We start from the raw sequence: 27404 nt of genomic DNA on the forward strand, positions 1-27404 counted from the left end.
CAGCTGATGACAGTACCAGAACGGTAGCACTGAGGTTTTTGATTCTGCTATGCCACCTCTCAGTCACGTTTATATTGGACAACAGTTCATGCTTTTTAACGCAAAGTAAATTCCCAAAGTGACGAACATACTAGCAAACATTATTATGCAATTAATTACCATACTCAAATACGGCTTTATGTAACAATACCAAGAATCGATTTGCTTGCAGAGATAAAATTAGCCCATTTCTTTTGCTAGATATGGCAACAGGAGAAGAGGAGATTGTGTTGCTAAGCTCTGTGCTCTCCTTCAGGTCGGCTGCACCCCTCTCCGTTACTCAGTAAATGTTCGCTGGCCCTATCTATGTGCTCGGCACTTTCCTGCTTCAGAAACTCAAGCCTTCTCTACCCTGCTCCTCTTACAGACTTGTCGACCTCAGTTCATCCGGGGTTCTACCTCCCCTCTCTTTAGTTCTTTCTGTCAGTCTCTCTCCTGTGTCAAAGACTCAAGCAGTGTGTGTGCACCTACGAACGTACCTTTGCATGTGTGCCCAGGGACCAGCGGGTGACGCTGTAACTTGGTACAGGCTGACCACCTGCACATCAGGGGACAGCTAAGTGTTCCCATGCCTTGGGACATCCTCTCAGCTCCTTCCCACCAGACCTTGTCAATGTGTGTCTCAGGATGCCTTTGTGCACCCAGAGTGTCCTATCACGTGCTCAGAACTATCCTAGAACCCTCACTCTCCTGGTGTCCATATCCCCATGCTTGGCTGTGAGCTCCTTGAGGGCAGGTCCAAATCTGATTTGGACCGGATTCTCAGAGCTTAGCCCAGTGGCTTGCCAAAATCTGAGCTCAGGATACACTTCCCGAATGAATGAGTTAGTGAGGGAATGAACGACGAGGGAATGTATTCATGCCTGTGTGGACTCACTGCTCTGAGACTTCAAATGGGGGCAGGCATGTATCTGCACAATGGCTCTGTGGCTCCCTGTGGGCAGTTCTGAATGCTGAGGGAGGTCAGGACTTGGAGGCCCATGCTCCAGGGGACAGCAGCAGTGGGATCCTGGCCACGGTTCCTTGTCTCTACTTCTTCCCGTGTGGGTGCTTGGGCGAGTGGGGGGAGGTGGCATACGTGTGTGCACACTTATGTGTAAAAATCCACCTGCCGTTCACCCCTCAGCCATTCACTGGCCACCTCCTGGGGAGGGGGTGCATTGTGAGGAATGCAGAGAAGGTGTGGCAGGGGCTCTGACCTGAAGGAGCTGGCAGTTTCCAAGGAAGATTAAGGCAGGTGACTGGGAGATGAAGGACAGTGCTCCGAGGAGCAAAGCAGATAATGACACACGAAGGGAGGGTGGGGCGGGGAGGGGTCATGGCTCCTAGTAGAAGTAGGAATGGAGTCTGAGTGACTTTGAAGAACAGCAAGATTTGGATATAGAGAAGAGGGAAAAGCAATCCCAACAGAGGGAACAGACTGAGGGAAGGTACAGAGGAATGTGTGCAGTCTGGGAGGTCAGCCAGGTTTGTCTGGGGCATAAAGTGCATAAAGGGGGACAGAGAGTGGGATGCTAGAAACCAGGCTGAGGACGGATCCGGGCGGAGGGTGGGGTGGGGCATGGTGTGAAATCCCGTCTAAATGGGAGTTAATGTACAGCACCGGGCTTAGGAGCAGTATGTTATATCTGTTATATTGACTACCTATGTCTCAGACTCCAGTAGGAGGGGTGTGTATGTGTGTGTGTGTGTGCGTGCATGTGCTTGCATGCACACGTGCCTTTCCCACCCTGGCTCTCACACTGGGCTAAGAAAAGCCATCTCCCTTCCCTTGTAAGAAGAAAGTAGGTTCCTGGGCTCTTGGCTGCCTTCTTTCACCTTTCCTGCTCACTGCTGGTGAGGACTGATCTGAAAGCATCTCTGCTCACTTAGAAGTCAAACAGGGAGAAGACAGTTTACTCACATCACCTGGACCACCTGGAAGCCGGGTCCCAGATGTTAACAGGCACACGGATAATTGGAAGAGAGAAACAGGCCGTGATACACGAATACCCAGTGTTCAACTGAAATGAGAAGGTCAGCCTCACCTTTTAACTGCTTCCTGATGGGCTTGCTTGATTCCAGCCATCTCTGTTGGGTAAGAAGAAAACATAAGATATAAAACCAAACCATACAGAAATCCAGCGACGTCTTAAAGGGATGATACTTACAAGAGAGTCTACTGAATCATCGCCATGCTGCAAACCAAAATATTCCTTTTCGGTCACACCCAAGTGGTTGTATGCCATATCCAGAAGAACTTGACCGGTATCTTGTTTCTAAGGAAAAAAAAAAAAAAAAGGTCTAGTGGGCATATTTTTAAAATGAATGAAAAACCAATGGTTAAATATTGTAGGCAAAAAGGAGTTAAAACATTTAGAGATTTTATGCACACTCGTATCTTGTAGTAAGAAATGCTTTAATAAATGTCATGCCAAGAAGTCACATGGTACGCATGGGAAGTAGGGCTCGAGGAAAAACCACATAAATATGATTTAAGACAGTATAGTTAAATTGTCTGAGACTTCTTCCTTCCCCTTAGCAGAGATTCCCAAGTGATGTCTGAATTGGGAAACACAGATATCACGATGAGAGTAAACTCTCCATGACCTACCCATGGATTATCCACGGCAAAACGCTAATCCCACATCAGTTTTGTTGACCCCTCGGGAGCCACGGAAGCGTGTACGGGGAAGAAAACTACTAACAGCATGAGGAAGATGGCTAAGAATAAGCAAATGCCATCCTAAACGCCCTCAAAGTGACGGGTGTGTGTCACCCTGGGGGATCATCTGCCACTCTGCTCTCTGCCATCTGAAGTGAGAAGTCAGTGGGGACATTCAATTGCACTTTGCATCTACGGCAGGACTCAGCCACTGTCACCACTTGGTGTTTATGAAGCAGGCACAGTGCTGAGCATGGGGACCGAGCCACAGTTAGTGTCCCAGAGAGGCCAGGCATAGAAGCAGTGACCGTAACATGGTGAGCCAAATGCTGTCGAGTGCCGTGAAACCCTCAGGGCACAGGAAACACACAGAGGACGATACAGATGGTTAATTCAACCGGGGGACAAGTGGAAGCAACTCCTGACATGGGTCTGGGAGGGTGACAGGGCTGAGTACATTAAAAAAATGTTTTTTATTAACTTTTTTAATGTTTTTATTTATTGGGGGGGGGGAGGGGCAGAGAGAGGGGGACGGAGGACCTGAAGCGGGCTCTGCGCTGACAGCAGCGAGCCTGATGCGGGGCTTGAACTCATGAACCGTGAGATTATGACCTGAGCCGAAGTTGGACGCTCAACGGACTGAGCCACCCAGGCGTCCTAAAGAGAAGGCATCTTAAACAGTGTGCCTGGCACAAAGGAACGGGGGTGGGAGACAGCATGGTGTCTCTGGGAAATCGCAAATTCTCCTTCAACAGGCAGACTTCTCAGGAATCCTTTGAACCAAATCATTTGACTTAAGGACACTGAGACTCAGAAATAGACTATAAAGAACAAGCAAAAAGACAGCTCCTTTTTTGACTGCTAGAGAGAAGATCATGCACCTGGAAATTGACCACAGTGACCAGGAAGAGGAGAATTAGGTAGTCATCAGGCCCCCTCCTGCAGCCTCCTCTTTGGTGTGGTCTTATATTGTTTGACCATAGTGTGGGAACATGAGACACACCCATTTCCTGCACACATTCCCCCCTTCCTGCCTGAGGGCCCTGCACCTGCTGCTTCTTTTACCCGGGACCGCTTCCATCACAAGGGAATCAGGACAGTGTGGAAAAGATGGCCCACCCAGTCCACATTATTCCAAAATATGAGATACTGTCCCCCTCAATTAGGAGATACTCTCCTGGTGCATCAAAGACCTTGGTTTCCCTTAATTAAAAAAAATTTTTTTTAAATCTTTATTTGTTTGAGAGAGACAGAGTGCGAGCAGGGGAAGAACAGAGAGAGAGGGAGACACAGAATCTGAAGTAGGCTCCAGGCTCTGAGCTGTCAGCACAGAGCCTGACATAGGGCTCCAACTCACGAACCGTGAGATCATGACCTGAGCCGAAGTCGGACGCTTAACCGACTGAGCCACCCAGGCGCCCCCCCCTTGTTAAAATTTTTATAGAATTTTATATTATACTTAATAGGTAAATAACTATCAAACATCCACAATGAGCCAGATATGACACGACATGCACTTTTTATATATGATCTCGAATCTTTGTGGCTATTCACAAAGTCATCACCAGCATCCCCTTTGCCGTGAGCAGAGGTGCTGGGAGGCTCCAGGCCATCAGCTGATGGACGGTCTGCCTGCCTGAGTATGGTGTGCTGGCTGCCAAAGGCTGCATGTCCCCACAATGTTGCATCTTCCCTCTAGAGTGCAAAACTCACCCATTCTGGTATATTTTTCCCAACTTTCCCAGTTCCCAAAAGGAACCGAAACATAATAAAGGGCACATTTATAAAGAACAAGCCTCCCAGCCCAGTCCCCTACTCCATCAGAGGCCATCTTTGCTATGCCAGGTCACTGTCCATGACCAGCTTGCTCCCTGGGATGGGCTAAGAACAAGGGATGTATAGGCCAGCTTCCTGATGATGCCTGCTCCTGCCCATAGGGGGTCTGGGCTCAAGAGTTGGTGCCAGCGCTCCCTACAAGTAGAAGATCTAAAGTGACAGGGATTCTAAACTGCCACCAGGCCCTCAGATTCAAGTTCAATGTGAGTCAGCTTTGACCGGACTGCTGGAAGCTTGAGGAAGCAACAATGGCAGCAGCATGATAAGGACAATGGTGTTTGTGTTCATAAGAACATGTTCTAGGATCATCGCTCTGGGCAGGCGCTTTCCTTATCCCTGTTTACAGGGCTCCTCACTCCCCCTTTAAAAAGTTCTGGCCTGGGATTCTCAGACACTGGCTCTTGCTCTCCTTCTCCCTCCTGGGACAGTCTGTCTCTGCCTCCTGTAGTGCCTATTTCTTGTCTCTCAAACCTTTCAACACGGACCCTTGTCCGTACCTTCTGTGTCCTCACTTCCCAGCTGACCTCACCCCGTTTTGCAGCCCCACATCTGCATCCCAGCCTTAACGCTTCCCTTAACCTTCTCACTTGTATATCTGATACCATCTCTATGTAGACGAGTACCAGGCACCTCAAACTCAACACGTCCTTGGCAGAACTCGTTATCTCCACCCCCAAGCCTACCCTTCTTACAGCCTTTCCCATCTCTATCGACCCCAACTCCATCTTGCTAGTTTCCCAGGCCGACAACCCTGAGAGTCACCTTGAGGGCCTCTTTCCCATCCCAAATTCCATCTATTAGCAAATCCCACTGGCTCTGCCTTGAAAGTAGTTTCAGACTCGGTTTATTCTTAGCCACCTCCACACTTACCATCCTGTCCAACTCTCCTCGTCCTCCTCTCCCCTGGACTGTTATAATATCCTCTTAGTCCTTGCCTCCCCCCCACCCCCAACAGTCTACTATTGACAGGGCATCCAGAGTAACACTTGAGTCACATCATGTAAGGTCTCTGCCCAGACCTACCAATGGTTTCTGCCTCCCTCAGAATACAACCAGGACCCTCAGGATGACCTATAAGGCTCTACGCAGCACCCACCCCCCCCCAACCCAACACCTATCACCTCTGACCTCTCTTGCTACTCTCCCCCTTGTTCATTCCACTCCAGACACACTAGCTTCCATACTGCTCTGCAACTACACTGAGTGGGATCCTGCCTCAGGACCTTTGCACTGCTACTTCTTTTACCTGGAATGTGCATTCCCTCCAGAGAACAACATAGCTCTTTCCTTCATTTCTTTTAGATGAGGTCTTCTCTGGTCACTTCTATAGAATGACAACCCCACAACTGCCCCGCTCTGGCACTCTCTACCTTCCTCATCCCACTTTATTTTTCTCCTAAATACATACCACCTGACACAGTATACATTTGTTTATGTATACTGTCCATTTCTTCACACTAGACGTAAGCTTTGAAAGGCCACATACTTGGCTGTTTTGTTCACTGCTGTATTCTTTATAACCAGCATGAAGCCTGACACGTAGAAGGTGCCCAGTAAACATTTGTTGAATAAACACGTTCTTATCAGAAAGAAGATAAACAGCAAAGGAATAGCTCCCAAACCAACAACAAAGGAGCCAGGCATATACAGTCAATTTAGAGCATCTGGAAGAGGCATACGTGACCCTTTTAGAGAAACTGCCATGCTGTGACTTCCTGCAAACTGCCCTCCCCTCTTGTCTGCTCAGCCATCAAGGTCCATAGTGACCTGGGGTCAGCGGGAGGCAAACTTAGGGGTGGGGGTGGAAGACCCAGGGGCCAGTTTTTGTTACCCTTTCAATTTCTGTGGCCTTCTATTACCCCTGGTTGTTCTCTTGTACCTAATCTTCGCTTTCCAACCCTTCTCCTTACACACTGAACTTTCCAGGTTGGGGCAGACGCTGGCAGCCAGTCCAGGACTGGGGTTGACCCCCTTAGGATCAGCCAGAGTATGGGAGAGACAGGCAGAGGTCATGGGCCTAAACGGTGACTGGGGGAGGGCGGGACGGCATGACTACTACAGTTCAAGGATCTCACTGGTGGCCTGATACTGGAGGCCTCGTTTCCAGTCCTGCGTCTGTCATGAGCTTGAGGTGGGAGAAGCCAGGCTCTCCCTGAGCCCTGCCATTTATGAGGCACACATCTTACTACCCTCCAGATTGGACCCATGAACTCATACCATAATAAGCACCTGCTATGTGCCTCGTCCTGGACCGGGCCCAGGGGAGATGACACCATGCCTGTCCCCAGGAGCTCACAATTTAAAGAACATACAACCTAGTAATTATAACGACTAATAACGAAATGTGACATGGGCTCTAATAATGCAGACAGGGCACCATTATGGGAGAACGAGCTCAGGAAGCTGATGAAGATGGCACAGAACAGGTAACATCGAAGTGTCACTCAGTTCGTGTCACCAAGAAGTGGGGGCAAGGCACTCCAGGTGAACAAGAATGTGAGCAAAGTTTTTAGGGTTATTTCCAGGCCAATCTCAACATACAAGATCTGAGACCTCAAGCTTTCATTTAAAAACAGTTCTGAGGGGCGCCTGGGTGGCTCAGTCAGTTAAGCGGCCGACTTCGGCTTGGGTCACGATCTCGCGGTCCGTGAGTTCGAGCCCCGCGTCAGGCTCTGTGCTGACAGCTCAGAGCCTGGAGCCTGCTTCCGATTCTGTGTCTCCCTCTCTCTGCCCCTCCCCCGTTCATGCTCTGTCTCTCTCTGTCTCAAAAATAAATAAACGTTAAAAAAAAAATTTAAAAATAAAAAGTTTTGATATCTTGGTTTATAAAATGAAGAAACATTATGTCTTAATAGCATTAATTCAGAAAAGATTAAATTTGGAGACCTTACATTGGCTTTAAAAGTCTGTACCAAGCCATCTAAAAAGCGGATGCTGCAGATGACTTCAGATCGAGTTTTCTCTTTGGGTAATTCTGAGGTGCGTATGTTATTAATTCTTCCACCCAATGCACGTAACCGGGAGGTCATAACTGTCGTTGAATAACCTGTAACAGAAAGTACACTTGTTAGCTCTCTGACATGAAAATTACCTGCTACGTGTGGATGCACCTCACAGTCCACCTATCCCGTGTCTGCTTTGATCCTCATAAAACTGAAGACCTCGGACAAATGAGAACCAGATAACAGACCGTGTTTCCATTCAACTTCTAAGCGGCTCTAAGCAAAATGTATTGCTCCGTTATAACATGTTAACAGAATTATATGGCTTATTTGTGTGTTTTATCTCCCTGGTCTAAATCTAATTTATATTTCCCAGGCTTTTAATTTTTTATGTTTAACTTTTTGTATATATTTGTGAACTCTACTATTTTTTTTTAAGGAACTAAATGTCATGTAAAAATGATTTAAAATATTAAGATACTTATTGGTCAATTAAACTACATTAAGTAACTTACAGTCATTAAAAGACACCATTTAGGGGCACCTGGGTGGCTCAGTTGGTTGGGTGTCCGACTTTGGCTCAGGTCATGATCTCAGGGCTCAGGAATTCAAGCCCTACGTCGGGCTCTGTGCTGACAGCTCAGAGCCTGGAGCCCGCTTTGGATTCTGTGTCTCCCTCTCTCTCTCTGCCCCCTCCCCCGCTCATGCTATTTCTCTCCCTCAAAAATAAATAAACATTTTTTTAGAGCTCCTGTAAATCAGTAAGAGAAAAAAACAAGCAATCTGGCAGAAAATGGGAACCACGTTAGTTGTCAAAGAAATGCAAATTAAAACCACAAAGTAATGGTACCACATACCCACCAGAATGGCTACAATGAAATCTAACAAAACCAAGTGCTGGCCAGGGTATGTGGCAACCGGAACTTTCAGGCACTGCTGGTAAGAATGAAAATTAGCGCAACTATTTTGGAAAACGGTTTGGCAGAAGCTACTAGCACTGAACATATGCATATTCTGTGACATAATTCCATTCCTAGGCATATTCCCAACAGAAAAATGTGGATTTACCCACTAAAAGACATGCATGAGAATTTTTATAATAGCCCCAAACTGGAAAAGACTCAAATGCCCATCAACAGAGGGAAATTGTGGTATAGTCATACCATGCTTAACTGTACAGCAAAGGAAGTAAGTGAACCACTGTGATGTGAAACACAAGTGAATTCTTCCGTTATGTTGAGCAAAAGCAGCCAGATACAACAGATTACCAACAACGTGAATCCATTTGCATAAAGTTCAGAAACAGGCAAAACTGATCAACGCTAACAGAACACAGAAGCGTGGTCACCCCTGTGGGAAGTGACCAGGGTCGGGGATGGGGGGTGGACAGGAGACTTCTGGGATGCTTATAATATTCTGTTGATCTGGGTACTGATCCTGGTGTGCACGCTTTGTGAGGCTTCATCAAGCTCTACACTTATTTGTGTACTTGTCTGTATACTGCAATATCAAGTTCACGTAAAATAATACAGGGAGGAAGAGGGAGTTAGTTTAAAATCTGACTCTCTATTCAGGGAACGGCAAGGAAAGAGGTCTTTCTAGTGAATGCAACTGTAGGGCAGTAGACTAAAAGAAGACTGAGGAAGTGTGCAGTGAGCACACGGTCACATCACGCAGGCAGGAAAGCCAAGGGTCTAGGCCAGCTCCTCAGCTTAGGGAACGGAGGAGGTGTAAATCTGACGAGGTTGGAGGCAAGAACAGATGAAGGTGAAGGACTTAAGGGCAATTTAATGTTCTTTTTTGTTAATTCTCTGCAAACTTTCCAAGATGAGCTGGGCCTTTGCATGAGCTATTCCCTCTGCCTAGAAAGTTCTTTCTGTTCCTCTTCAGTCCTCAGTGCCCAGCACAAGCATCACTTCCTCAGCAAAGCCTTCCCTGGTGTCCATAACTACTATTTGTGTTAGAGGCTCTCCTGTGTGGTGCTCAGGACAATGCGACAGTTACAGCTGGTGACGTATTTAACACTGGCCTCTGCCACCAGAAGCTAAGCTTCACAAGGGTAGGGACCAGGTCTGGTTTTACTCACCGCATCTCCCAACACCTACCCAGCTCTGGGAGGCAGCCAAGAAATAGCTGAACAACAACTCAATGAGTAAAAGGAAAAATGAAATGAAAAATGAAGCCAAGACTAGCACCTGGAAAAACAGTGCTACCTGATAAGACAAACTTGGGTTGTGGGAGCAGGAAGGAGGATGGAACGAAGGTGGGGACATCCCCTAGACCAGGGTTCCCCACACTGTAAGGTGCACACAACAGGGGCAACCTAGAATGCAAGGGGGACTGAGGGGGGGCCCGGGAGTCTGCAATTCTCAGTCTCCCAGCTGACAGAGCCGCTGATCTGGGGTTCACACTGTGAGGAACAAGTCACGGATAACTGGAAAAGCAGCACTAAATGTCAGGCAGGGTCAGAAAGCAAGACTGGGGAATCAGCAGCAAGGAAGGGACGAGCATAAAGCAGACTGGCGCCTGAGAATCAAGCCTCAGGGGACCACTGGAGGCACAGCTTGGCGGCAGGAAGCAGAAACACAAAGTAGGTGAAGGCTCCAGGAGAGAAGGGTGCACTTGGTCCCTCTTCCTACAGCGGGAGCTCCAGACAAACCTCCATTCTTCTGTAGATAGGGACAGGCAATCTCAAATATTAATAAAACAAATTCCGGGGACCGGCAGTGGGAGAAAAAGTACTCTGTCACTTATAAAATTCCACCCACCCCACCACCTCCACCTTGCCCTTTCCAACGAAAATGTCATCAGAAGCAGGGATGCATTTTCTGAGTAATACCAAGAGTTATCAAAAGACAACAAACGTGTTCCATAATACTTTAACCACTTTGAATTTAAAATGTCAAATTTATTGTTTAGTCCTTGTCTAAGAATTTCAGGTGGGCTAGAATTTTTTTTTTTTTTTTTTTTTTTAAGATACAATAGAATCATTACAAGCATGATTCTAGTGGGAGGTGCACATCAGTATTACCTGGGGAGCTTTAAACAAAAAAACCAGGCCTGTCCTGGCCACACCCACAGACGGTGATTCAGCAACCTGGGGTGTGACAGAGTGACTTTCCCTTTGGGAAGCCCTCACAGAAGGAGGCAGTCAATGGCCAGAGGAGAGAGTTTGCAGGGAACCTCAGGACGTGCTCCAGATGGTCAAACTTAAGAATACAGGTTCCCGGAATCTGAGCCATTCACTGAGGGGGTCACACGGGAAACAGTGGGGTAGTTCCTCAGGGCAGCTAACACTAAGAGCTCATCACACCATGACTCTGGATGGAAAAAACCAAAAGTGATTTCAAACAAGAGCCTCCAAATGAAAGTCAGATGGACAGACGTGCTAAGAGCAGGCACTAATTTTCAAACTGCTCCTGGCCCTCGCAGCTCTGTGCAGCTGGCACAAGCGTGGGTACCGGTGGGACTTATTAACTTGACCATGGTTAATGACATTCCCCAGCATAGTCATGTAGCCAGCGACCCAGAAGAGACACTGCTTTCCTCTGCACATCGATCTCTGCTATATAAAAGGCCTTGAAACCTAACAATGTCACGAACAGGAATTTCACGAAAGTCGCAGATATATTCTCCTCACAATTGTTCCTAAAGCGTACCTTGAGAAGAGCAAGCCTCATGTTGAATAACCACATAATCGAGCCAGGCAGGGTTTTCAGATTGTCTTGAAATTCTCTTAAACAATCCGGTCAAGACAATGGATGCTGACTGACTGCCCAGTTTCCGGAACCACAGCAATTGGGGAACCTGGGGTTTCTACGGCTTCCTTTATAAGCCTCTTCATTCTAAACAAAGCCACAACCTCACCAGGAACACACTGGCCTCCCTAACCACAAGTGGCTACAGCTGCAGCTGATGTATTCTATAATATGGAAGCCTTATTTGCTCTATTTTCAAAATCAAAACCAATCAGTTGTGGCTTCGGTATCTGTTCTGCACAACAGAGGTTCCACTGTGACTATAGATTTTATCAGACTGTACCTGCAAGACATACAGGAAGACCCGACATCTCCCTTAGTGCACAGTGGGGGCCCAGTGCACACCATGAGTGTGAGTTAACACCTGGCGGGACACAGACTAGGTACTCAATAAAAGGCATTATATTAACAATGCTAAACTTCTTTTGTTTAATATATTTTTTAAATATTTATTTTTGAGAGAGAGAGAGAGAGTGTGTGTGTGTGAGCAGGGGAGGGGAAGAGAGAGAGGGAGACACAAAATCCAAAGCTCCAGGCTCTGAGCTGTCAGTGGGGCTCCAACTCATGACCCTCGACATCATGACCTGGGCCAGAGTTGGACGCTTAACTGACTGAGTCACCCAGATGCCCAACACTACTGTGCTTCTAATGCCATCAGGTGCTGCCTAGAATCTGGATTTTGTAGCCAACCCTGATTTCAAATGCCTTCTATAAATGTTCTGTTTCTTAAAATTTTATTTCAACAGAGACAGCCTGTGAGGTTAAGAGATAGATAGGTGACATACCTTTGAGCTGTTCTATAAACACAGGTCCCAGAATCAGGGGGCATATTGCGTGGGATGCGGCAATTTGTGGCATGTGGGACACCGGAGCCCTTGTGGGTGGGGTTGGGTGACAAGTCTTCAACCACTATCCTTTCTGGGCTCCCTGTCTGCCCTGGAGCTGGGGACAGGGAAGAGGTGATGCTTTATTTCCTAAGGGTCTACATGCTGACCCAGGGAACTCTGTTCTTTTACAAGCACGTGAACCACAGACAGAAGGGAGAGGACTATACTCTTCTCCATTAGAGAAAGTCAGAAAGAACTCCATTTTGGTCATTTTATTTTTTTAAGTTTATTTATTTTGAGAGAGAGAGCAAGACAGGGGCAGAGAGAGAGGGAGAGAGAGAGAGAATCCCAATTAGGCTCCACACTGTCAGCACACAGCCCGACACGGGGTTCGAGCCCATGAACCGTGAGTTCATGACCTGAGCCGAAATCAAGAGTCCCACCTTTAAATGACTGAGCCACCCAGGTACTCCCATTTTAGTCATTTTAAAAGAAAATGTTGAGGTTATTTCACACCCTTGTTTCCCAAAATGAGAACTTAGACCTCTAACTCAAGAGTGCAAGTTTCAGTTAAAAGAAAAAAAAGCAGTTCTGATTTATTAACACCTAATTTGTGAGTAAACACTACAAATGAACCACAGGTGGCTCAATAAAGGAATCAGCCTGACTAATCATCACGCCGACCTAGGCCAATGCTACCACCTAGTGGCCATCAGAGGAAAACACGGCACCTCCTACCCTATGACTTTCTACTTCCTGGAGAGAAACAGGCACAGCCTTGCTCCCTTTTCTTATCACACTTCAACTCAAAAAATCTCTCACAGTACAGAAGGCCTTCTTTGTAGCCCAATTCCCTCCTTTTCCCTAATTCTTCTTCCCTAGTGAAGTCAGGAGAGGTTTTTGTGGGGGTGGGAGGTAGGGGTGGGAGGATATTGATGAGCCCCAACAGATGCCTCATTGGCTAGAGAGGGACGTCTCTAACATGGAAAATAAACACTCATGTAAAATCAGCCATGCTAGACAGATGACTCATCAAATACCAATATTGCTTTCTCCACCTTTCCACTGTAAATACATGGCACTCGGGCTTCATTATGGGTTAACCAAGTCTTCAGGGGGCAAATGCCCATCACACATGACTTTACTGCATATGGACAGGAAAACACATACACAGGATAGCTTCTAGCTCTAGGCTGTTTTTTTTTTTTTTTTCAACGTTTTTTATTTATTTTTGGGACAGAGAGAGACAGAGCATGAATGGGGGAGGGGCAGAGAGAGAGGGAGACACAGAATCGGAAACAGGCTCCAGGCTCTGAGCCATCAGCCCAGAGCCTGACGCGGGGCTCGAACTCACGGACCGCGAGATCGTGATCTAGGCTGTTTTATGGCCAGGTTTACGTGTTCCTTAAACTTCTCTGAAGTGGGGTATTCCCTTCTAAAGATTTATAAACATCTGGATGGGGATTTATTTATTAAGCTCTAGATTAAGATCGGATCAAACTGTAAGAATGTATGCTTAGTAATTAAGCTGCTAACAAAGAAACAATGATTAAAATGAGACTTTTAAACCAAAGACTTAAATAAAACTTTAATGTGCTTGATTTAATCATCTGGGGAGCTTGTTAAAATAGATTCCTGGCACCACCTACAGAATCTATGGTTTAGTAGGGACCGAAGAAACTGCATTTTAAAAGTTAATTTTTTCCAACCTATAGAAAAGTTGCAAGAAAAACAGAACTCCCATATACCCCCATTGGCCAGGATTTAATTAACTTTCTGTCATATATGCTTTCTCTCCTACACACCCCCACACCTTATGCTTTTTACTGAACACTTGGAAGGTGTAGATATTATGCCCCTTTACCTCTGAATATTTAGCATGTCTCTCAATGACAAGGACATTCCAAGCCACAGTACAATTATTGTACTGGGCAATTTAACACTGATAAAAGCACTTATATAATATACAGCCCATATTAAAGTTTTGCACATTGTTCCAAAGATGTCCTTTATTTCTTTCCTCCTGATCCAGGATCCAAACCAGGACCTTGCCATTGCTTTAATTGTCAGACTGAAGTTGCATTTTTAATAAGCATCCCCAGGGGACTCAGACACAGCAGGTCTGAGCACCATGCAGTGGAAAATACTCAACCAGATGATCCCAGGGTTCCTTTCGGTTTTGACTGTATGTGACTACAGCCAAGGGCTTGGTTAGGTCAGCACTCTACGTCAGTTTTCCTACATTACAAATCACTTTGCAGAGCTAAAAGGAGTTTCTGTAGCTTAGCAGCTGTCCCCTTACTTAGTCTGGGGAAGCACTTCCTAAGACATTGTTAAAGTAGCATAGACTTTCCAGTCTATATGTCAGTGCTGGGATTAGCACTGTTGTCATAACAGAGGAAGAAAGCAACACGAAAATAATGTTAGTTCAAAAAGGGTTCTATCACTTGATATTATGTAACCAGATGTCTTGGCTTGTTCACCCAAATTAGTTCACATCTTTCACAGACAGTGATTCCTAACGATTCATAATATCCAAGTTATAAAAAAGGCAGCAGGGTCTTCTGTAATGTGCTTTTGCAGAAATGAGGGGCAGTCAACTACAATCGTGGTAAGGAAGGAAAGAGACAAAAGGAAGAGAGACATGTACATTTTGTGATTAGGCTTTTCAAAAGTTATTAATGAAACTCAGCCCAACCAGATAGTGATTTTAGTTCTCATTTGTAAAATACTCACATATTTAAAAAAAACACTTCTTAAAAAAATTTTTTTAGTGTTTATTATTTTTGAGAGAGAGAGAGAGAGAGAGAGAGAGAGAGTGCAAGCAAGGGAGGGGCAGAGAGAGAGAGGGAGACACAGAATCTGAAGCAGGCTCCAGGCTCTGAGCTGCCAGCACAGAGACTGATGTGGGGCTCGAAACCACGGACTGTTGAGATCACGACCTGAGCCGAAGTCGGATGCTTAACCACCCGGGAGCCCCCAAAAACACTAAAACACTACTGTATGTACTATTTTACTTTATTAATTCTAAATTACGTGCATCTGATAAAATTGCAATGGGGCACTTGGGTGGTTCAGGTGGTTGAGTGTCCGACTCTTAGTTTTGGCCCAGGTCATGGGTTCATCTCATGGTTCATGAGTTTGAGCACCTGCATCAGGCTCTGCACTGTCAGCAAGGAGCCTGCTTGGGATTCTCTCTCTCTCTCTCTCTCTCTCTCTCTCTCTCTCTCTCTCTCTCCCTCCCTCCCTCCCTCCCTCCCCCTCTCTCTCTGCCCTTCCCCCACTCACTCTCTGTCTCTCCAAAAAAAATTACCATACAACTGATTACATGAAACTGAATTTTCCTCATGACTATTTTCCGTAAATTTATCAACACTGCTTTCTGGCAATTACTCCTCCCCCCCTTCGTACTTGCCTTTTTAATATCCAAAGTACTACACTGCCTAAATACAAAGATAAATATACGGGCTTCTTTTAAAAACTAGTTTATAATGTAAACAATCACTATACACATTTCTAAATTAGAAAGAAATCTATTAAGGATGGCATTTTCATATTGCTAATTCAGTGTTACAGCCAATGCCCTGATTTTTCAGCACAGAGGCTCAGGACAAATTAATTTTTAAATAGCATTTTTAAAGCTTAACAGCTGTCAATGAAAATAATAATTGCAGCTGACAATGGAAGTATTAGTACATGAGACTGGTTTTTAATTTGGGCATGCAGATATAAAAGTATTTAATATCTTATTTAGAAGAAAAGATGCTTCTGTGAGCACATTTATGAAAGTTTCTAACTCTCGCATTTCACATTATTTGCCACCACATGGGAGAAAAGGCTCATACAAGTCCCTTCAATAGCACAGCTCACTACTCAAATTATCCTGCAATTATTAATCTGAACACTCCAGACGTACAGTCTTGGGATCAAATCATTTGTTCCAAAGCTCCTATAATTTGTTCAGGGAGTGGATCACCAACTAGGGCCCCCAGGAAGCAGGGTGGGGTAATTTGTAGGATTCGTTCTCAGACAGAGACCCGTAATTAGCGCCCTCTTTCTCCTACAACTTCAAAATGCCAAATAGTTTTCTTATTATGGAGTCAGGGTTTATTTATAGGCTCAACACCATGACACTGGCAAAACTAACAAAATAAGAAAGTTACACTTGATACTGGGAGATAACAAGAAGTAGTTTCAGGCTACCTGAAGGGCAAGATGAAGAACTCCGTGGGGGCTGTGGACGGTTTCGGGAAAGAGGTAATGTTGCTATAAAGAGAAGCCAACCTCCTAACGTTCCATGAGCGAAGTTTTCAGGGTGGCGATGAGAAGCTAAGGAACTGAACGCACCAGCTGCCCCTAAGCGATGAGAACACTCACGTTACACTCATTACCCTTGTTGGGTCTATTACATGAAGTCACTGCCCAAACCCCACCTTTTTCTTGAAGCCTCACAGAGGGAAGAAGCACAAATCCTAAGTGCACAGCTCTCAAGAGAAGCCTGGCAGAAGCCCCCTCGTGCCCCCATCCAAACAGGACTTCCCCCAGAGGGGACTACTCTTCTAACTTTTAACACCAACTTCATGAGATTTTTTTTTAAAGTCAACTCTACTCCCAACATGGGGTTCAAACTTACGACCCTAAGATCAAGATCTGTGAGCTCTATTGACCGAGCCAGACAGGCTCCCCTCTTCCTGTGATTTTTTAAATTTATTTTTGAGAGAGAGAGAGCGAGTGTGAGCAGGGGGAGTGGCAGAGACAGACAGGGAGACACCAAATCTGAAGCAGGCTCCAGGTTCTGAGCTGTTGGCACAGATCCTGACGTGGGGCTCAAACTCATGGACCGTGATATCATGACCTGAGCTGAAGTCAGACGCTTAACCGACTGAGCCACCCAGGCACCCCATCATGAGATTTTTTTTAAGTGAGTTTTTTTTTTTTTTAATGTTTAGGAAAGGTTATCACAGTGCAGTGCTAAACTGCACCCCTGCCCCAAATTTCCCAGGACTCTGCTCTCCCAGGGCTGTGAGCAGCACATATGTGGATGCTTCTGGCATCTGTGCAGTATGGGCTGCAGAGAAATGAGAAGCATGGGATGTGGTCTCCCCCTAGGTGAGGCTCTGAACAGTGTCTAGTGAACCTCTCCCGTTAAGATGCCACCTCAGTGGACCCAGAACCTTCAGAGGTCAGCAAGCCTGCCTCCTGGAAGGAACTCCAGGCCTTGGAATGATGGAACCAAACCATGCGGAGGAAAAGGACTCCAGGACTTCCTACAGACAAGCTGTCCCTATATCCTCCCTACAACTGGCCAAAGTCCCACACTGGACTAGGACTATACTGCACAGACCCTCAATCTTGCTTATAATTACTCTTAACCTTTAGTACTACTTTGGCAAAGGAGTTCTGGACCATTTACTCAATACTCATTTACTGGGCACCTGCTCTATGTCAGGCCGGATGCATAGAAGTACCTGGAGTTTCAAGATCTAAGGGAGATGAACACCCAGGGTGCCAGAGAAACAGGAGGAGGGGTCCCGACCTGACTGGGGTGGGCAGTGGGACCAGGTCACAAAGGTGTCACAGGGGAACCTTGCAGGATAAAAGGAAGTCAACTAGGTAGAAGGGGCTTCCAACATGGCAGTGCATATACAAAAGTCAGGAGGGGAAACACATTTTAGGAAATGCAAGGAGAGAGATTTAGCAGGAGTGTCTGGGGCATAATTGGTATCCTAGAGATATCTCAGGGAGAAGATTTGGTGCTTCAAAAATCCAAGCAGCTGTCACACATGATATGGCGTGAGGCTGTAGGAAGGTCAGCAGCAATGGAATCAATCGCATGCGGGTTGGAACCCCAGCTTAACCACTTAGTAGCTGCGTGAACTTAGCAATCACTCACCCTTTTCCTTACCTACAAAAGGGGGAGGGGGATTTTCTATGCTTTTCAAGGTTTTAAGCACTGAGTATGTCTGAAACTAACGGGCACCTAGCAGGGTCCAATCAATGGTACTTATGACTACTGTCTTTAGGCTGGTCTGTTTAGACCCCAAGGGTTCAAATGGGTGAAGGACAAAAGAAACAGATTTCTCTTTAACAGAAGGAAGAGCTTTTGAATAGTCAAGGCTGCACAAATATGAGAGGGACTGCATCAGGAGAGAGGGAGTTCCCTGTCACTAGAGGTGATCAAGCAGAGAAGGCGGATAAGACCTTTGGTGAGAAGGTCGCAGAGGGCTGACCAGCCCTGGAGGAGGTGGGATGGGTGTACCCTGAGCACCCATGACCAAGACTCTATTATGACTTGTTTCAATAGTGCCAAGGTTAAGTCTCTGTACATGTAAGTCCACTCAAAGCAAGCACTGTTCAAAATGAGATTCCTTATACACAGACTTCTCACGGGAAAGAATTCTAAACGGGTACTTCAGTCTTGAAAAAAACTAGAATGACCCCATCACTGAAACAGGGGATAAAAGAATACGAATGGACCAAAAGCAATACATAAAAGCTCAAAGTATAGATAGCAGAGTATGTTTTATATTGAGCTATTTCCACCTAAAATTAAGCTACCAGTCTCTTTCCATTCTCCCTCTGGATAGTTCCATGAGGCCCCAAACAGACTGGAAAACAGGATGGAATAAATCTACTCTACAGGGCCATGAATCAAGTTGCATAAACTTTACAAAAATACTGTGCTAATATTTGCCCTCGGGGCACAGACACGCCCATTTGGGTGTAAGTCCATGGTATTTCTATGTTGGGTTCCAGCCCCCACCCCTTTACAGCCAAAAGCAGCAGAAGCCTTCAGAAAAGAAAACAGCTAAAGTCACTTTGAAAGGTTTGAGATGTGCTAATCGCAACTCATCCCAGCCAAGAAGCTGGGATCTCACAACAGGACCATCCTGCCAGCTTTGTTCCTGCCAAGGAGTCTGAAGCCAGTGGCAGCCTGGCCAGAGAAACCCAATCCTCACCACCAGCAGCCCTCGCCATGATTTTATCTCAAGGAAACACAGAAAAATATCCTCCAACCCTGAAACCCTGACCCCCCGCTGAAAGCATCACCCTATTTGTCACTAATCAGCCAAGGAACCTGGGAAGCCACTGCTCTATTTTTTTCTTTACTTTTCACTGGTTTTCTTTCATCGATTTCCTAGTTTAGAGCCTTTGGAAGGCTCCTTCCAGCTTTAAAATCCCCTTCCTGGGGCACCTGGGTGGCTCAGTTGGTTGAGCGTCCTACTTTGGCTCAGGTCATGATCTCACAGTTTGTGGGTTCGAGCCCTGCATCAGGCTCTGTGTTGACTGCTTGCTCAGATCCTGGAGCCTGCTTCAGATTCTGTGTCTCCTTCTCTTTCTGCCCCTCCCCCACTCACACTCTGTCTCACTCTGTTTCTCAAAAATAAATAAATGTAAAAAAAAAAAAAAAAAAAAAAATTTAAAACCCCCTGCCTGTAAGGTTTTAACCCGGGGGGCCATCTCCGGGTATATTAGGTATAGCAACCCAGCCTCTCTAGAAAACAAGATAAAATGTATTCTCATGTATGCTAGTCAGGCTTCCAGGACTTTCTGACTTGGTGAGATGGAGTCAGAAGATTTATGAGAGGGAACTGCACGGACTCTAAAAAGACTTAGAAAGGCATGCCAAAATGCTAGTCAGCAAGTAATGTATCTTGTTGCTGCCATTGTTACATTTGCTTGTAGTGAGGTCTTCCACATGCTAGGAGCCGGGAATACAGAAATACAATCCATTCTCAGCTTTTAAGGAGTGCAGGGAAAGAGTAACACCACTGTCTGGGGGCTCCTGGTGGCTGGGCCCATTGGAAGCCTGAAGGAACGTCAGATCTGAGTTCCAGTCTCTGCCCTACCACTCCCAACACGACAGGACATTGGTCAAATGAACTCTGTAAGTCTGGTTTCTGCACAAGTAAATACTTCTGAGGAGCAGGGCCCTCCTGCCCGGCTCACAGCAAACACTCACCAGCAGCTGCTAGGAGCTCTGATGCGCCCATTCTCCCACCTTACTCCTAGTCCCTGGGCCACTGCCACCCCCGGGCTTCCTGTCCTGGGGAACAGCCAAGGGTCCTCAGGGGCTTCAGAGGTTTCTAAATACTCTTGCACCCATTGCTTCTGACTCCATTCACTCTGACTGAGGCTGGCAGGCAGCATTCCTGTTCCAATTTACAGGCTGGTAGATTAGACTCCAAGAGCCATGCTGGAGTCACACAGTTGGCCTCCAAATGGGGCGATGACCCCCAGCTCAGTGCGGGGCATCACATACCTCCTGCCCGCTGAGTCCACTGGCCCACATGACTGGGAAGGAAGATGAATTACAGGTGATTCACTGGAGGGAAAAAGGCCTCACTTAATCACTACTGTCTCTGTAATTTCCTGACTAAAGGTATGTTCTTACCTTTTGAGATAATCTTTGTAAACACTCCCCACAGCTCACATGTTGGTAGATTTCCTCTTAAGGAGGAAATGGTCCAGAAAACCTACCCCCCCCCACCCCCCACCACACACACACACCATTTAATTCTGCAATATCAGAAACCTGAGTAATGACTTGGGTATTTATTACCGTATTCCCTCCGTTCTAAGATGACACAATTGAATTAACAGGTGTTTCGAAAAAAATGTAAAGAAAAATTTAAAGTACCCTCGGACGGCCCAGGTCGTGCCGATTAGAGGAAAGTTAAAATGTGGCACACATCTCTCAGAGTTGAGGACGCGTAGTAAATGACTTCCTCTCGTTTTTGGCAAAAGGTGTGGGCTGGAGTGCATGCGCATGACATCTGAAGGCACCTCCAGGTCTACAGGCAGTCACCCCGGGTTAATTATTAGCAGTGGGAGAACAGGAGTACGTCACCTCATTTCTTGAGGCCAGGCCCTCAGTTTGGCCTGGGGCTTCTCTGACCCTGTGACCACTGGCTCTCCTTCCAGGGGGATCCTGAGAGTGGCACACCAGCCCCAGAGCTGGCCAGTCCCCCCCTCCACTGCACCTGCCTTCAGGAATCCCAGGAGTTGGAGGACTCATGATGGAGGCCCAGGTTCACTGCAGCCCTCAGAAGGCTGGGCTTCTCTAGTTGAGCTCAACTAGACCTTTTGTCCCTCACCCTGGTAGTGGGGGGGGGGGGGACTCTAAGCCAAGGATCTCCTGGGACAGCCATGGGGTGGGGCACCTGAGGTGTGTCAGGGGATAGCCACGCGGCATCTAAACCTTGTTGTTCTTGCAGTGAGCTGTGGGAGGTACACGGGCAGTGCAGAATCTAACTCCACGGCTGCGAGAGACACATTGGCTCCAATCACCCGAGGGTAGCTAGCCCTGGAGGGGAAGGAGAGGGCAGGAAGGCAGAGGAGTGGCCACACACGGTGTGCTCTGATCCACGCACATCAGATACAACGTGCCGACCGGCAGTGTCGTCTTGATTGGGAGCATTTATTTTATTTTTTTTCCAAGTTGTACTCATTCCTCCTATCCCACCGTGAGACATTTGTCCACGTAACTCAAACAATTCACCGGCAGTTTTTGTTGTTATAGTTTACCATATTTCATCTGGTGAAATCATAACCGTGTGGCCGGGTGTCCGGATGATTTCTAGTGGGTAGGGGCTCCAACTTCCGAAAGAACCTATTGTGAACGTGAAAAGGGAAGAAGAAGCAAGGGACCAAGGGCTTTCACAAGCGTCAGGGAAACGGGGGCCCAGGGGAGCCTTGCTTTAGGGCCAAAGCACCAGAGGTGTGTGGCCACAAGGGGACCGGAAGTGGCTAGGATCCCCACCCCACGCCTCCTGGAGGAAAACGGCCAAACAGATGAGCAGGTGATTGATGAGAATTTGGGCCAAATCACCAGATTTTCTCTTTTCGGTCCTTTCTACCAGACAATCTTGTTTTTATTTTTATTTAAAAAAAAAAAATTTTTTTTAACGTTTATTTATTTTTGAGACCGAGAGAGACAGAGCATGAATGGGGGAGGGGCAGAGAGAGAGGGAGACACAGAATCGGAAGCAGGCTCCAGGCTCTGAGCCGTCAGCCCAGAGCCCGACGCGGGGCTCGAACTCACGGACTGCGAGATCGTGACCTGAGCTGAAGTCGGACGCTTAACCGACTGAGCCACCCAGGCGCCCCTACCAGACAATCTTTTTATACTTGGGAAGGATAGAATTAAAGGGGACGGGATGCATCTCCTATGACCTGCACTCCACACCTGTCACCTCATTTGACTTTGACGTCAAAAGAGATCGAGGCTAAAGGCAGCAAGGATGGTGCCTGAGTGACCCGGGGAGAAGGGAAATCAAACCCAGTGGCTCCTGGCAGTCATGCTCTTCCCAAATCTCACACTGTTTCTCTAGGTCTTTCTTGTGGTAGAACAAATAGAACATAAAACTTGCCATTTTAACCATTTTAAAGCATACAGTTCAGTGGCGTTAGATTCACAATGTTGTGCAACCATCACCCCTCTTTCCAAAACTTTTTTGTCACTCCAAACAGAAACTCTGTACCCATTAAGCAATAACTCGTTATTCCTTTCCTCCCCCCCAATCTTTGGCAACCTCGACTTTGTCTCTGTGAATTCACCTATCCTAGGTATTTCATATAAGTGGAATCAGACAACATTTGTCCTTTTGTGTCTGGCTTATTCACTTAGCATAATGGCTTCAAGGGTCATCCATATCGTACTGTGTCAGAATGCCATTCTTTTTTTATTATTAAAAATTTTTTTTAAGGTTTATTCATTTTTCAGAGACAGAGAGAGACAGAGCGTGAGTAGGGAAGGGGCAGAGGGAGAGAGGGAGACACAGAATCGGAAGCAGGCTGCAGGCTCTGAGCTGTCAGCACAGAGCCTGATGCGGGGCTCAAACTCATGAACCACGAGACCATGGCCTAAGCTGAAGTCGGACTCTTAACCCACTGAGTCACCCAGGAGCCCCAGAATGCCATTCCTTTTTAAGGCTGAATAACATGCCGTCGCACAGAGACACCACATTTTGTCCATCTATTTGTCTGTTGGATGCTTGGGCTGTTTCCCATTTGGCTATTGTGAATAGTGCCACAATTAACATCTTTGTACAAGCATTTATTTGAGCCTGTTTTCAATTCTTTTGGGTATATACCTAGGAGTGGAATTGCTGGGACATGGCAATTCTATGTTTAGCTTTTTGAGAATACGAGACTTTTCTACGGAGGCTGCACCATTTTACATTACCATCGACAATGGAAGGGGTTCCAATTTCTCTACAACTGCACCCATACTTTTTAACCTTTTTTGATTATAGCCATCTCAGCAGGTGTGAAGTGACAGCTCACTGCGGTTTTGATTCGCAATTCCCTGATGACTAACCATGTCGAGCATCTTTTCATGTGCTTATTAGCCACTTGTAGATCTTCAGAGACATGTCTATTCAAGTCCTCTGCCCATATTTTTAATTGGGTTATCTTAATTTGGGTTGTTGAGTTATAGTTCTTCTTCCTGAATAACCCCTTACCAGATATAGGATTTGCAAGTATTTTCTCCTAACCTGTAGGTTGTCTTTTCTTTCTTGATAATGTCCTTTGATGTACAAAAGTTTTTAATTTTGAAAGAGAGAGAGAGAGAGTGTGTACAAGCGGGGGAGGGTGGTGAGAGAGAGGCGCAGAGCCCCATGAGGGGTTTGGACTCACAAAAAGGGAGATAATGACCTGAGCTGAAACCAAGAGTCAGACGCTTAACCAACTGAGCCACCCAGGTGCCCCCAAAATTTTTAATTTTGATGAAATACAATTTATTTACTTTTCTTCGTGCTTTCTTATCATAACCAAGAGCCCGTTGTTAAACCCAAGGTCATGAAGATTTACTCTTCCCTCCACCCACACCCCCCCCCCCCGTGAATTTTATGACTTTGGCTCTTATATTTAGGTCACTGATCCATTTTGAGTTAATTTTTGTATATGGTGTGAGTCAGGGGTTGCCCTGGCCTTTTTTTTTTTTCTTAATTTATTTTGAAAGAGAGTGAGAGAGAGAGAGAAAGAGGTTCCATGCAAGCACAGGAGAGGAACAGAGAGAGACAGGGGGAGAGAGAGAATCCCAAGCAGGCTCCATGCCGCACAGAGCGTGACCTGGGGCTCGATCCCACAAACTGTGAGATTGTGACCCCGAGCTAAAATCAAGAGCCAGATGCTTAACCAACTGGGCCACCTAGGCATCCCTGCCCTGGCTTTTCTGACCAGAGTCCCTCCCCACCATGATCCTCTGGCAGAGCTAGCTAGCACTGATGCACTAGACCATGAACTTCATGAAGCAGAACTAGGTCTCCTAAAAATCACCACTGTGGTGCAGGCAGCCTCATGCCTGGTACTCACTGGGTGCTCGAAAACTGCATGATGGACGGATGGATGACTGAACGGGTAAGGTATGGGGGGCCGGCTCCACCCCACTTGCTTACCACCACTGCAAGCACCCACAGCTGGCTGAGCAACTTGCTTGTAACAAATACATGACAGGCCAAACTTTTTTTTTTTTTTTTTTTTTTTTTAACATTTATTTGAGACAGAGAGAGACAGAGCATGAACAGGGGAGGGTCAGAGAGAGGGAGACACAGAATCTGAAACAGGCTCCAGGCTCTGAGCTGTCAGCACAGAGCCCGACGCGGGGCTCGAACTCACAGCCCTCACGGACCATGAGATCATGACCTGAGCTGAAGTCGGCCGCCTAACCGACTGAGCCACCCAGGCGCCCCCAGGCCAAACTTTTAAGAGCTAACTATCTATCAACAATTTCACTTACTCCAATCAGTAAACTGAAAATGACCCAAGATCTAACTACTGCGCTTAACTGAGTCCCAGCCCCGGAAAGTTCATCATTTCCTCGCCAATCTCCTAGCTCAAGTCCCTCATTACACACATGAGAAGACCCAAGAGCCACCCAAGGCCGTGACTTCCCAAAGCCTGGGTTTCAACTCAGAGTTTTCCCCCACCGAACACAGGCCTCAGTGATCACCCACTATGTAGATAAGCAACCAAAAGGTAGGAGGGGAGTCTGAATTACTTCAAATGGCAGCAACGGCCCCTGTGAACGGGGCCTCCCAATGAAAAAATGAACCCTGAGGCCCAGATGTCCTGATGCTCTGAGGACCATCTCCTGCCCTCCTTGCACAGCACCTCACTGCTCTCACTCCGCCCCCCCCCCCCCCACCCGTTCCCAGGTTATGCCAAGCCCGTTCCCGCTGCTGAGGGTTTGCTCCCTCAGACATCCTCCACCCAGCTCTCCCCACGCGTCTGCTCAAACGTTACCTATCAGCGAGGTCTTCCTGTCACTCTTTATCTCCCTTACTCTGTATTTCTCCCTACCATTTATTACCGTCGGACTTAATACATATTAGTTGTCTCTTCCCAATTCCCACATCCCTGACTCCTGGTGGAACGGTAGTTCCTTAAAAGGCAGGGACGTTTACACCTCCCCACATGAGGCACTCAATAGGTACTCAATAGATATCCGTGGAATGCACGAGGAGAGGGGAAGACGGGGAACACCATTCTCAGCGTTTACCACACCGCCAAGCATTACAGAGGGAAAGCGCAAACTCACGGTTAGCATGACTGGACCCTGCAGCCACAGAGGCCCGCAAGTTTACTTCTGGACCCACAGGCTGTCCCTGCTTACTGGGGCAGGCAGGGCTGGGACGCTGTGTGTGATCAAACACTCCCACACATCCCAGTCAAGCCAGAGATGCTGGCAGCTGTTCCTCTGCTGACCTGGCCACGGAAAATGGAGTCTTTCCCCACAGGCGCTTAATAAATGCTTGTGAACTGCACGCAGGAACGAATGAACAAACAACTAATGTACACAGGGCTTACACCTGCACTTTCAGAAGGCTGTGTCAGCGATAAGAACAGATCATCCCAACAATGCTGGGAGGTGGTCTAATTCCTTTTCTAGGAACCCACTGTCAAGATACAACCAGGCACGAAACAAAGTCATTTGCAGATTGTCCTCCGAGCAATACTTCACACTGAGAATTGCAACCAAAAAAACCTAATTTCCAACTGTAGAGGCCCCGGTTAAATAAATCACTAAATCAGAATAGTAAGTAAAAAAGGCTGGTTATGAAACTGTATCTACAGTGAACACAACTATTTAAGGTAATTAATTATAAAAGAACTCAAGACCACAAATACAATCGGTAGTTTCTTCCTATCCTTTCAACCTTTCTGTATTTCCTAAATTATAATGAGCAATAATGAATTTGAAGAAAATCAAACTGAAAAAAGTTAAAAAAAAAAAAAAAGTGCTGTCACCTCATATTTTATTGGCCCCCAGGGTGTGTAACTACTTAAACCTCTGGCCACCTCCTCTCCAGTTTCTGCGTTCACCTCACCCTGCTTCTTCCTCTTCCTCTGGCCACAACCCCACTGTGGCGGGGGAGGCGGGGCACCCAGCACTTGGGCCTTGGGAGCCACACCTGCAACCACTGGCCCCCATCCCGCTCCAGGGCTGAGCTGCCCCACCCAACATCCTCCAGGCCCACAGACCCCAGGCTTGCTCCTTCACTTCCCATCTCTGCGGCTCCGAGCAAGTTACTGAACCTCTCTCACTGAGATGCCATTTCCAAATCAGGAAACTGAGGCTGACCTCAACTCATGGGAGCCTCCGAAGGCCCAGGGAACTAATGGACCCCCACCTTACAGGGCACAGGGAGCCAGCGTGCTAACGGGCTGCGTGCTGTGGCCCTGCCTTGTGTTGAGTCTCAATCTGTTGGCTCTACTCAGGCTCATGAAGCTGCAATTCTTTATCCTCTACCTGCCTAAGTCTGGGCACCTGTGCTCTCCTGAAGGAAAAACAAGCAGGTGTGCTCTTGGCTCTCAGATCAACACAACGGTTGCTTGGCTGAAATTCCTATCCCCTGGTCGAATCTTCCGCTCCTTTAGAGATACACAGTCCCACTCTCCCTGAGAGCTGGTGCCCAAATCCCCAGCAGCTGCCCTCCGGAGGCCACACGCTGTCTTCAAAAGACATTCCCGGCATTTTACTTAAGATCCTGATGCCTCCTTAAACCATCTTCCCTCCTCCACACCAACAATCTCCCACCACCCCAGCTCAGTGCTTGCTTCTCCTGCTCTTTCAGTCACAGGGATTTACATGTTTTTGTTTTTCCTTCGTGAACATTCTGCATTCATCCCTAATGCCCGAGGCATCTCATGAGCCCCACCTGCGGCCAGGCTCTAAGGCCGGTGCTGGGGCTCAGGTGAGTAAGAGGCTGTCTCGGGTTCGTGCTCTCTGGAACTCATCAGCTGCTCAGAGAGAGAAATGCATGAATAATCAAATAATCGCCTTCCAGCGTGGTTCGTGCTAGAAGACAGCTGTGTGCCACTGGCTGCTGGGTGGGGCCTTGTCTAGGCT

General features: G+C 46.9%; 1 protein-coding gene across 1 annotated transcript in view; it reads right to left on the bottom strand.

Moving 5' to 3' along the window:
* The window catches only part of PTPN3 (protein tyrosine phosphatase non-receptor type 3), a 112945-nt gene that overhangs the window by 72906 nt on the left and 12635 nt on the right, over positions 1 to 27404 (bottom strand). Inside the window, exons 2-4 of the mRNA XM_049636052.1 lie at positions 7411 to 7565; positions 2190 to 2297; positions 2067 to 2109 (exon numbers count right to left, since the gene is read on the bottom strand). Coding sequence (XP_049492009.1) covers positions 2067 to 2109; positions 2190 to 2297; positions 7411 to 7548 — 289 coding nt within the window. The 5' untranslated portion in view covers positions 7549 to 7565. The remainder of the gene's footprint in view (positions 1 to 2066; positions 2110 to 2189; positions 2298 to 7410; positions 7566 to 27404) is intronic.

Source organism: Panthera uncia, chromosome D4, assembly GCF_023721935.1.
Source record: "Panthera uncia isolate 11264 chromosome D4, Puncia_PCG_1.0, whole genome shotgun sequence".
Classification (NCBI taxonomy): Eukaryota; Metazoa; Chordata; class Mammalia; order Carnivora; family Felidae; genus Panthera; species Panthera uncia.